At 38.4% G+C, this 13,032-nt stretch overlaps 1 protein-coding gene across 2 annotated transcripts in view; it reads left to right on the top strand.

The window, feature by feature from the left end:
• stk39 (serine threonine kinase 39) overlaps positions 1-12,711 on the top strand; it is a 48,688-nt gene extending 35,977 nt beyond the window's left edge. For both annotated transcript variants that reach the window (XM_084725194.1, XM_084725193.1), the window contains 4 exons: positions 5,395-5,447; positions 5,663-5,731; positions 6,075-6,139; positions 12,543-12,711. In XM_084725194.1, the coding sequence (XP_084581320.1) occupies positions 5,395-5,447; positions 5,663-5,731; positions 6,075-6,139; positions 12,543-12,617 (262 nt within the window). In that variant the 3' untranslated portion in view covers positions 12,618-12,711. The remainder of the gene's footprint in view (positions 1-5,394; positions 5,448-5,662; positions 5,732-6,074; positions 6,140-12,542) is intronic.
• The last annotated feature ends 321 nt before the right edge of the window (positions 12,712-13,032 follow it).

Below are 13,032 nucleotides of genomic sequence, written 5' to 3' on the forward strand. Positions count from 1 at the left end.
TGATATGCTATTAAGATAAGAGCTCTGGGAGCTTTCTTCAGTTATAACAGTGGATTCTCCCCTCACATATATTGTTAGTCAGTGTGTAAAATAAAAAAAGAAAACATGCCTCTCTGTCAGTGTGACATAAAATTTAGAATAAACATATGTAGTCTCAGTAAGGTATCTACCTTGGTATCATAGTGTGCGGCGTTTTCTGTGATTCATCTACACTTTTCTTACCTAAAAATACCAGTCGGCTCCACTGTCTGTAACCTCTGTGACAGCCAAAAATACAGGGTTGTCATGTACTGGGCTGACGAACGTTGCCAGGTGCGCATGTGGGGACATTTTTAAAAGATTGCCTGATAGATTTCTGCACTAGTCTCCTTTATCATCGCCAGTGAAATGTTCAAAATGACAGACCTGTCTTTAGTAGAGGGAAAGCAGTCTGCCCACTTTGGGATTACTTTTGTTTTTCCAAAATACAGTGGAAACCTCTTCTAGTGATCACCATTATAGTGATTAACCACCTATATAGATCAGAAAGTTTGGGACAGAACTAGAGCTGCAACAATTATAATCAGTTAATTGGTTCGAGAATTTTTTCAAGACAAAATGTGCAAGTTCTCTGTCTTATATTTTCTGGTTTCTTTACTCCTCTGGACAGTAAACTGACTATCTTTGGGCAAAACAAGACATTTAAGGACATCAGTTTGGGATTTGGTAAACACTGATTGCCATTTTCAACATTTTTTGACAATTTATATGCAAACAACTATTAATCGATTAATCCAGGAAATAATCCACCTATTCATCAACTACGAAAATAATCATTAGTTAATAATTGTTTGGGAAGGGTGGGACGCTGGTGGAGATAAAGGGCTTGAAGGCTGTGTGTGTCTGAATTTTGTGGGGGTGGGTGAGTTTGAATGACAGGTACGTGAGTTGCGTGTAAGATGAATGAATGTGATATAAATGTGCATATGTCTTGTATCTTATGTCTTCTGTATGTTAACATATTGATGTATCAATGTTTTATGTTGCTCGACACCATTCAAGGACAGGACATGCTATAGGATACATATTATGTGTTACATGGTATTATTCATTTTGTTGTTGAAAGACTGTAAGTAAAACATCATGTTGCAAAGCATGAAATTACAAAGATAATTATTTAAAAAAAAAGAAAATAATTGTTAGTTGCAGCAGACAGAACATTCCTATTCAAATGCTTTTTAAATAATTTGCTCATAATAATCAAATAGTCTGCTTAGTCTTGAATATACAAAACAACATGTCTAAAAAATTCTAAAACTACAGTAAATGTGTCTTTTTTTTTAACTTAACTCCCGTGCCACTTTGCCCGGTGGTAACCTGTCTGCTTCCAGCGGGCTACCTGCTGCATGCAGATTGAAATCATGGCAGGAAAAAGAAAGCAATTTTCTCTCAATGAAAAACATCGGGCCTCTTGCAAGAACATTTTTGTACTTTTTTTCTCTTACTTTTGGTTGTATGACGGGCTCGTACAAACACGCCACGTCAGATTCAGCAAACACTCTCAGCTTCACATACCTGTGTAAATGATCCACCTGTGCAGATTTGAGTGCACATTCATGAGACTTAAATCGGCATAATTAACGCTCCAATAATACTATATAAGGCTATGCTTCCTGCCCCATGTGTCAGGAAGTGTTCATTCAAGAAAATGGCATCAAAGGGTAAAAATAAGAACTCAGCTGTCATTGAGCAGCATCAGCAGTGGAATTAAAGGACCTGCCACAACAAAGAATGGGAAAAATAAGTGCTGTTAAAGGGATAGTTCATCCAAAAATTTAAATTCAGTCATTGTCTACTCACCCTCATGCTGATTGAAGTTTGTGTTTAGTTTTGTAGAGCCTCAAATTATATATATTATGTGATCATGTATATGTATTATATAGTCTGCAAGGTTTGTTGTGAAGAAAACTGCACTTGTTTTCACTTCTTTTTCTGACATCTTACCGTCTTTTTGACAATCAGCTGTTCTTGGGAGCTTATGTTCTTTCTGCACGCTAATAATACAAGCTTGTTTTAGCCTCGCTTGAGTTAATTCAAGTCATCCTTTTTCACTTAAGCGCAGATTTCTTTATCAACCTTGAAGGTATACCCTTATACACTATAGTGTTTCGGAGTATTGCCTGTGCTCATAACAAACAATTGGCCACAACCTTCCAGTTTATGACCAAGTGGAATTCATCATTCAGCACACCTGGGTAGCAGTGGATTTAGGTGGTTAAGAACATTTGGTGCATCTGGAGTTGACGTCTCTTATTTTTTCTCGTAACAGAAAATTGAGAGAAAATATAAGAGACAGTTTAAGAGAATTGTGCTGCATTAGGCTCAATCTGTCAAAGATGAAAAGGCAGTTGGTGGATGAAATGCAACTAAAACTAAAAAACTAAAACCGTGGAAACATTAAATCTTCAGAGTGCTGTAACCCTCACACGTCATGACAGTGTTGAATCTACTATATTTGGCTAATCCCGAAGGATCCTGACGTAGTCTGACAGAACGCTTTATAACTTGGTTTTCTTCAGAGGAGGCAGATTTTAGACACGATCTATTTGGGCAGGGTTATGATCCTCTGACATACATGTTGCCTCGCCTTGGCAGTGTGCACCCTCTGCTTCCACTACTGGGAATAGAGGGGTTGTTTACGTCCATCTGCTCCACCAGAGTTTCTACCCTGTTTATCTGAACCATAACTCTCTAAAATTAAAAAAAAGTCAGGTTGACTCACAGCTGAGCAGAAAATCCTCCCTCTCACTATTTTATATAGACTTACTACTAACAAACTCATTGCAGATATGCCTTCGGTTATGTGTGTGCATTGAATTATGGCTCTAATCTCATCTGAAATGAGGGTTGTGGGTTGGTCGTGTGATTTATTTAACTAGACCACAAACAAAATTAATCCTCTCCTACTACACTTCTTTTGGGTCGCAGTGACACGTCCTGCTTTTATCAGCAGCCGGCCACTTTCCTGTCACACAAATTTTTAAGGACAGATTTTTAATGCAAGTGATGCAGATGAATGCAGGTTGATGCTGCAAAGGGGCTGAAGAGCACAAATCATTAATGCGATCAAACTAGCTGGACTTTTTCTTTACGTTTTACTGCAGTCTTGGGTTGAGCATACACACCTCATCCAAGTTACAGTTACATTATAGCACTATGTAAACACTAACATCACATTAAGTCACATTTGATTATTATAGAACTTACATAGATGCACACAGATAAGCAGATGTCACTATTTTCTGCTGTTCTTTAGACTCTACAGTTTTCTGTATACTGTATATCTCAGTGGATGCAGCAGATGTTATGTATGCAGGAGAAGCACTCAGACAGCTGTTACATCCATGTGGAAAACGACTAAGACATGTATTCTGCACATTCTCTATAGCCGGCCCATCATCATTGTGTTAATTACTTGGTTAGTTACTTATATTAAAGGTAATGCAAGGAGTTTTTAACTGATTATGAAACCATCTCAATTAAATAATAAAGCCTTGATATGACCTACATAGATCATGGCTATTTCTATGTAGTTATTCTTAATGTCTGCCACCATCTTCCCAGGCAAAGTTACAGTGAGTTGTACATTAGTCAGTTAAAAAGAAGCAGGAGAAGATTTTTATTTAGATAATTTTATTTTTTATGCTATATTTTGTTATTATTATGGTGGAAACACTACCACTTTTATCCAGAGGGCCCTCCAAAATCAACAAAGTTCCTTGTACAAGCTTGAAACCACATGTCAAACTCAAGGCCAAATCCAGCCTGGCACCTCATTTCTGTGAGCTTGCAAAAAATATAATTTGTGCAACACAGTTCTGTGCTGCACTACAGAAGTATGGCATCCATAAAGGATATGTCCCTGTCAGACTGCATCCCGATTTTGTTATCTGCACATTGAAGGCTTTTAGATGTCAGCATGCACAAGAAAGCATTTCAATATCATATCACCTGATTGTTCACTTTTTACCGTACATTACATTTACTAGCAAGATCATAGTGTGTTTTAATGTTGTGTTATAGAGTTTGGGGAATCCTGAAACACTTTTCTTCAGTTTAATCTGGAATGGAGCCCTTGATTTCTGAAACTGTCACGAGATTTGTGGGTGTTGTTCTTTCACTGTAATGTTGCACAGATGATTACTCTCACGAGAGCCTCTGCAGGTCTGGGGTTCCCTTCAAGACTAAACCATCAGTCTCTCCCTCCTCAACTTGTGTTGCTTCCACACGTCTGTTGTTGCTTCTGGCTGCGTCACCACATACAGCAGCTGTTATCTCAGTGGTTGCACTTTAAAAGGTCAGCGGCAAACAAGGTCAGAGTTAAAATAATTTGAACTTTGAGCGCAGCGGTCAGGGGCAAATCTTAGTGGTGCTGCTCTGTCGGGTTCCACCACTCTCTCCATAGGAAAACAGTGGAACAGCCTGTGCAAAGTGTTTTTACTGCTGATCATGTGTGGGCGGCCTTTATATACACATTACTGATGATTATTTATCAAAAATTAAATGAAAGCAACAGTGGTCACGTGACAAAGGATGGACTCTGCAGTCAGATTAAAAGCGGTCTGAGAAGCAGCCAATCAGGAATCTACGCCCATTGCAGAAGAGGATGGCAGGATGGACTATTAAAATAGTGTTTGCTGTCCTTCTTTCTGTCTTTTTCCTTCAAGACCAAAAAGGAACATTTTGTCTGGAGTGCATTCTACCTCATGCCTCCTGGTGGCCACAACTCTTAGATGCCTGTTAGATTATACAGTCCTTCTCATGCACAGTAGAGCTTGAGATCTGTGCCCGAACCCGACGGGACCCGACAGGTTTGGGTTGGATCGGGCCGTATTTCTCACTGTCACTGCCAGCTCCTACTGTTTGGTACATAGAGGGAAGCTTGTTAAGATAAATGTCGGTTTGCAGTCGGGTAATAAGCGAAATGTGCTAATGAAGGACGGGTTCAGGTTGGGTTCAGACAGAGTTTTGTTGGGCTTGGGCCTTTTCAGATCAATTCCTACAGTACTCTCACACAGTGTCAGTAAATATCAATATCAAGGTATTTGGTGAAAAATGTTGTAATACTTGACTTTGTCCAGCCCTACCACCATATCATCTTTATACAATGATAGTATGTCTGTGTTTACAGCTTCTGTCTACGGCCTACAAGTGGCCGAAAAGTCATTTGAAGCAGGTTTAAGAGCAACAGTTTTTTTTCTACTTCATTCTTGTTTCTGCTTCCTTTACGTGTTGCTCTAGTTTTTGCTGCCAGAAGAGATCCATAGAAACGCAACTGTTAACAGAAAGAGTGAATTTCAATCTAGTACTTCAGATACTACTCGTTCAATCAAACCCTCTTGTCTCTTCTATCAGGAACTCCAGAAAGGAGCTGAATGACATCCGGTTTGAATTCACTCCTGGGCGAGGTAAGAGAGTTCTGCCTGTATGGATCTGAGTGTGCCGTTCCCTTTGTGATACGATCTTCAGACACTGTGAAAAGAAATATGTGTGTGTGTGTGTTTATAATGGGTAATGGCTCATGTGTTCGCACTCATGACAGTATCTAATTCAATATCTAACACAATTACCTGCTAAGTGGAATGGTACGGGCCTAATATTTGTCATGTTATTCCCTCACAAGACACCGCAGACGGCGTCTCCCAGGAACTGTTCTCCGCCGGCCTGGTCAACGGGCACGATGTTGTTATTGGTAATGTACCACCTCTTCATTCTTTTCAAATGTGTTGTGTGAATACACACTCATCTAAAGCCATAAAACATCACTTAGAGAGTATCAGGCTTTTAGCAGAAGTGCTTTATTATTTATTTCGTCTGGCAAGTCCACAGAACCTGATGTATCTTTAATTGACAGAAATTATGTGTATTTTTTCATATACATTACATCTGATCTTGAAATTATACAGTAACTGATCACATAAAATATCTTATTTTCTAGACTTATCAGTACAACATGTATTGAAATGTAAATTTAAAGCTTGTTTGATATTATATGACCATGTTGTTGTTGCTGCTGTGTGCCCTCCACATTACAGTTGCTGCTAACCTTCAGAAGATTGTAGATGACCCAACTACCTACAAAGTATTGACCTTTAAGCTGGTGAGTGTCCAGGTGATTGATGGCTGATGACAGCCTGCTGGATTTGTCCTGGCTGACAAAGTCCAGCTCTAAACAGCTTGCTGATGAAAGGTTCAGGGAGGAATGGCAGCGCTGGAGTTATTAATAAGGCCACAAACAAAACAAAAAGCTCCAGCATGAAAAGAACATTATGTCAGTGAAGGAGATTACTATATTTTCCCTCTACGAATGTCAAAAATTGATTTAGGTGCGTTTTAAATTAAGTTATGTGAACAGAACAGAAAAAAGTAACTCAACCTGAGTGCAGAACAGAAATCAGATGATACACATGCTATCCTCAAAAAACTGGATAAATAATGGATAATGCTGGATTAGGTTTGCAAAATGTCAGCACTTTCTTTGATCAATCATTGGCAACTTAACCAATCAATTGATCATTATTAAAGAAATACACATTTTGCTTATATCGAACAATACAAAGCTTCATTTTCACAGCAAAATATTGCATATTCTTTGACATAGACATTGCAGAGCCTATGAAACAAATAAAGAAGTAAAGGTTCACATATTACTCTCATATACTTGAATGTGGAGCAAGCTCATTAAAATAATCTCAGTTATAATTAAGATCTTTATTTGATAGTAGATAAGTTAAACTTTATTTGTCATTTTCCATGTGTTTTGCAATTAAAATAAAAAAAAAATTCACAAATACATAGCTGTGTTTCACTGGTAACGCCTGACTAATAACTGGGACAATCATTATTTTCCTGAATGTTCTTATACAACAGAAACGTTGCTCGCTGCGCCAGTAAATAGGACGATCCATAGATTGGCGATCAGTGGGAGATATCTCTAGTCCGCTCAGCTCATAGAACTGTTTGGCTCAGCTATGACCCAGAAAGCTAATGTTATGCTATCAAGATTCAAAGTCAACATCACTGCGTACAGCTGACAAACAATAAATATAATTTGATTTGATTATATTTTTTAAAATTTAAACAAGACTAGCTAGCAAGGTATCCAGCCATGTCATTGTCTGGAAAACAGTATTAAGATTTTCATGAATAAACGATACACCATGTGCACTGTTGGCTGTTAGTGAATGGGGTATGCGTGATATTAAATATCAGTTGTGTGTGTTACAGCCGCCATCCTGTGGTGTTCAGAGGATGAGGCTTTGACTGCATCTCTGTTGCTATGGTTGCTGATTTTAGTGGGTGTCAAATGTCCTCAAATGTCTTGTTTTGCCCACAACACAAAGATATGCAGTTTACTGTCATAGAGAAGTAAAGAAAACTCAAACGGATTAATCGAGTATCAAAATAGTTGTGATTATTAAATTAATCAATGAATCGTTAATGATCGGGACTCAGCTCTGCACAGTGAGGATGAGAGGGAGAAAAGCCAGGAAGAGACGCGAGGCTGGAGGACCTGAAACTACCAAAGAAGAAGTCATTGGTTCCATAGTGTCAATCTTAGGTGATGTCAGTTTCTCAGGTGCGGCATTTATCAGGGTTTCTGCTGATGCTCAAAAAGTCTAAAATCCAATAATCTGAATTTTAGGTATAAGGTGTAAATTCAGTAAGATCTGGCTCGAGAACAGAGCATTCAGTGTTTGGTTGAAGCCTGTTAACGTATTTGGACATTGGAGTTGTATGGGAAATTAGAAAAACATATAAAAAAAAACCTGCAAACACCTGCTGTCAGCTGATATTGTTCATTGGGAGCACTGCATTAACTCTGCAAGTAATTCTGGGACTCAGATTTTCTCTAATATCCTTTGTCCTTTTTTTACCAGTACAGACATGAAATAGGTCCATAGTGATATTAAAACGATCTTATAAAGTTAGAAATTTAACTTAAACCTGCAGAAACCCTGATTTATGTGCCACACCACTTGATAAAAGACTTCTGCGTAGGATACACCTTTGTTTCTTCGCTCTAAGCTCCTCCTGAAGCCTCCTCTCTCCTCGCTTCTCTTCTGCTCAACGTGCATTAAAGGGATTTGAAGATCCTTCATGATGGCGAGGGAGGAATGATTTCTGGGTCACAGGGAGAGAGAGGACACGAGGAGGCATAACTTAGCACGATGTAAAGCATCTATAATGTTAACAACAACACAGTGGAGCGCTCCGCTTTTTATAGAACACAAACACACAAACTGACACTTGTATTTCTTTTTTTTTATACAGAAAGAAGACTGTAATATGTTTAAAAAATTAATGCAGTTAACTTCTTTATATTCATAAAGCTGCCTACATAAAAAACATTTACTATAATACATTTTATTTGACCTTAATTACATCTGGACTGTAGTATCTAGTAATGACCTACCTTACAAATATATTACCAAAATAAAAAAACATTAACACTCTATTTGAGGTAAACATGTTTAGATACAAATATATATAATTCATACTGAGTTTTTGTGTAGGTGGAGATTTTGATATGTCATAAACTAGCTCCTATTTCCTGGCAAGAGCTTTGACAAAAAGACAAAAAGGCTCTGACAACATTTTTTAGCCTCAGGGTTTTTAAGGAGGTTTTTGATATTGACTATCTTCCAATACTGAGAAAGATCCAATATCTATTTTTATGTTTGTTGCATCTTGTGTGACGCAGCTGCGCAATGTACATTTAGCCCACAGGAAGCCAAAAATAAAAAATCATAAAGTAATTAAAATATATGTCACAGCTAAACAGCTTTGCATCAGGAAAATATACCTGGTCCACAGCTTTTCTTTGATTGTTTTCTAAAATGTTTCGTATGAAGTCTGACTGTCCGATGAGATGAGTGTTAGGATGAACAAAATACTGAAAGTCAAACACAGTTTTCAATAAACAGCAGTGCTGTTTTATATCTGCTGGCTTCAATCAGTGCAGCCAGCAGGTTAAATCACAGTTGAAGATGCTGGATGAATAAATCCAGATTTAAAATAAGAAGAGCTCTGGTGCACAATTCAAAACTTATCTCTAGTAAATCCAAGTTTAGTGATGTAAACTGAAATTAGTCTAAATAGAGAGTATTAAATAAGTAAAAATAAATAAATCTGAGTGCTGCTGGGACCTACTAGGTATAAAAGAAGGGGAAAATCTGTTCCAGTTGCTCTGTATTCATAAACAAAATGTTGCATTGTTTGCTATAAAGCTAAAATGGCAAATGTTACAATGTTTGCTAGTTAGCTAGTAACAAAAACGCTATATTGTTTACTGGTTAGTTAAAAAGGTAAACAAAACATTACATTGCTTGCTAGCCAGCTAAAAAGTAAAAAAAAATTATATTGTTTGATAACTAGCTAAAAAAGAAGAAAGTTATATTTTTGCTAGCTAGCTAAAAAGGATAATAATACATTACATTGTTTGCTAGCTAGCTGACAAGTTACAAAACATTGCAGTGAAAACATCACAATGTTTGCTAGATAGCTAAAAACTAAAAAGCTAAAATATTTGCATTGTTTGTTAGTTCACTGAAACAAAAAAGTTTAAAGGGTAAAAAATGTTACAATGTTTGCGAGCTAGCAAAAAAGGATAAAGAAACATATTGCTTGCTAGCTAGTTGAAAAGTTTGCAGTGCTTGCTATACAGTTGAAACATTGCAGTTTGCTAGCTAGCAAAAAAAGTTAAAATGTTATATTGTTTGCTAGCTAGCTAAAAGGAAGACAGTATGTTCACTAGATAGCTAAGACAAAAAATATATTAAAAATAATATATATTTATATGAATATATTGTCTGTTAGCTTCTAATGAAGAAAAAAGTTATATTGTTACTATTATATCGTAGCTCACTAAAAAGTTGATTTATGATGGCTGAGAATTATTTTGCTCAACTGATCTCAAAAAGCAGCTATTTTAAAAGTTAAATTTCCTGAAGGGTAGGTTTAAAGTTAAGAATGGACCACAGATTAAGTTTTGGTGCAACAAAATTTAATTGAATTGAGGTTTAGCGTAAAAACTAAACAGAGGTTTAGATTTAATTTGTCTTCCTTTTAAGTTGGCTTAAAAGTTTTTGTGCAAGATAAATTAAATTTTAACTATGATTTAATTCAGGTTAAAAATTCATCCTTGTTTGTGCCCCGCCTAAGTGTACGATGCGTAGGCTGTGTGCTACTTTAAGTTTGTATGAGTGTTAGGGAAACAGTGACATTTGTGAAAAAATAAAATGAAGCATTAATGTCAGTCCCTTTGGATTTGACAAAAATATGTAAATGATGTTTTATTGACCTTTCTGTGTTTGTGGGTAAACAACATCTGTGCTTGCGGTCATAGTGCTTTACAAAGTGACCTTTCGGCCATGTTTGCCTCATCAGCAGTTAGTGAGCGTTGCAGGGGGAATCGTCTCTGGAGAGCCAGAGTGAGGGCAGCGCTGGGCACGCCATGTAGATATATGGACATGCTTCCATTTCCATATGTTAACTCTGCTCCACTGCGGACAGTGTGAAAACTGCCTTTCTGTGCAAAGAGTTATGAGTGCAGTGTCACAAAACCCAGCCAGTGAGAATAATTACCCTCGCTGGGGGAACAGTTTGTAACCCTTTATGTAGACAATTTATGGTGTGGGTGGCACTTGAGCAACTTTATGACTCAGCTGAACAAGAGGTCACTATAACTCACTGTTTTCATAACAGCCCCTCCATGTTGATCAGACGACTGCAGAGCTCTCAGCCCCCCAGAGAGACGGGACTGTCTCTCTTCGATCAGGTGTGAATTGCTTGAGGCTGGCAGGTTTTAGGCCAAACGGTTCACACAGGAGGAGAGCTGAGTGAAGGGGACACACTCCCTGACTTTCAGGGAACACAAATCTAAGTGGTTGCTCGCCTTTAATACAGCCTCCATGAATAGCATCCGAGCAGGGTAGGAAATTGGCCTGACGTCAGGCTGGAAGGTTGAACTGTCAGAAAAATAAATATTGTGCTCTGTCACCGCGAGCTGTTGAGTTTAGGGATGATGCACTATGTCGTAAAAATATATGGACACCCAAAAATAGTCTGAGCTTGTTGAACAACTTATTCTAAAATCATGGCCAGTAATATGCAGCTAGAAGAGCCTCCACTCCTCTGGGGAGGCTTTCTATCAGATTTTGGAACGTGGCTGCAGGGTTTTGTTCCCATTCAGCCTCAGGAGAGGAGAGGCTGGGCACAGATGTTGGGTGATAAGAACTGGCTCACAGTCAGTGTTCCAATTCATCCTAAAGGTGTTGGATGGGACCGAGGTCAACACTGTCATGTTTTCTTTTAAGTAGGGGTGTCACAATACCAGTCGTTAAAATCTACGATTCTGAATACACAATTCTTAGGCACAGCAAAAAACAAAAGTAATAATAAATTTAAGCCAGTGTTACTTTTCCATTTTTTATACTGTGCCTGATGCACATCACTGTCTGGGGTGCATGTGGGGAAAGTAATGGCGTGCAAAAGTGATTTCCGCTGCTGAAATTTGAATATAGATTGAACTCAGAGTGCAAGCAGTAGTTTAAATTTACTGACACAGTGACAGAGTGTATGTCCGAAAATATTTATTTAAATCACTTACCTTATGTTTTGATTAAAGTTGACATAGACAAGAATGATAAGTAGTCAGGATGTGTTTTACTACGAGCTATGGTTACATTATTACACTTTAGTCTATTTGCTAATGGACCTTGTGATAAACACATAAGTGTTTAACATAAGGTCCATTAGCAAATACCATTTTCATGTAGTTGTTGGTAATTACAAAGCAACATGTTTGAAATGTCAAGTTAGATAATTTGCGAATGCTGTTTTCATGCATACTTACCAGGAACTTTGAGGGTAATTTCTACAAAAAAATCTAATATAGCAGTTAGCGATTATAGATGGATGGATGGATGGATGGATGGATGGATGGATGGATGGATGGATGGATGGATACAAGTAGTACACCAGAACACTGTACAACAATATAAAAAAATGCAGAAATAGAATAACAATTATATATATGCAAGACAGTGATCAGTGAGGTAGAGATGACTGGAGACAAAATGTTCAACATAGCTAGTAGATGTGCATTCAGCCATGACCATGGTAATGAAGCAGTAAGGAGCAGTGCATGAAATAACCATGAAATTTTAGGGTAATATGCAGATAATTTGTGGGTGATTTCTAAGGAATTTCAAATATAGAAATATATATTATTACTTGGTGATTATCACCTATTCACCATGAAATTATGGGACCTGGAAATTGAAGCGTTACCTCTAATTGTCAACAAATCCTGTGAACAGACCAAAACCAACAGTGCATTAGTCTGTTGCTCAATAATTTACCCTCTTTGTGCCTCTCAGCCCTGAGAACACCAATTCCTGCTGCAGGGTTTATACACTACAGCTGTTCTAGAGATTTTGCAGGATTAATTCTGTTGATGTCAGCGTTGACCCTCCGTCCACGTCTTCCTCCTCTCGCAGGCGTCCGGCTGCGACGACACGGAGATCCCGGACGAGGTGAAGCTGATCGGCTTTGCACAGCTGAGTGTTAGCTGATGCCCTCTTCATGCCTGCAGCAGGTGAGACAAGGGAGACAGTTCAGGGCAGACAGACAGACTGAGGAACACACCACCACTCCCCCCCCCCCACCCCCCCAGCACCCTCCCTGAAAACTCACTCCCCCTCCCTTCCTCCTCTCCTCTCCTCACTCCTATTCACCTCCCCTGAGGCCAAGCTCCGCCACCGCCCCGCCTACACCTCCTAAGCGCCGACCTCCCTGCTCACTGTCCCCTGACCTTTAACCTTAACAGCATTCCACCGCCCAGCCAGCGCACAGACCGGGATCAGGAAACAGCCCAGGAACCTAAAGATGTACTCAGGTGGTGACATAAGGTGATTAAGATGTAGCTTTGAATGTTTTTATTTATTTTTTTTTTCTTTTTCTAAATTTCTGTTTTACACCATTATTACC

The sequence above is a fragment of the Lutjanus erythropterus genome, chromosome 8 (assembly GCF_056507025.1).
Source record: "Lutjanus erythropterus isolate fLutEry1 chromosome 8, fLutEry1.hap2, whole genome shotgun sequence".
NCBI classification, from domain to species: domain Eukaryota; kingdom Metazoa; phylum Chordata; class Actinopteri; order Lutjaniformes; family Lutjanidae; genus Lutjanus; species Lutjanus erythropterus.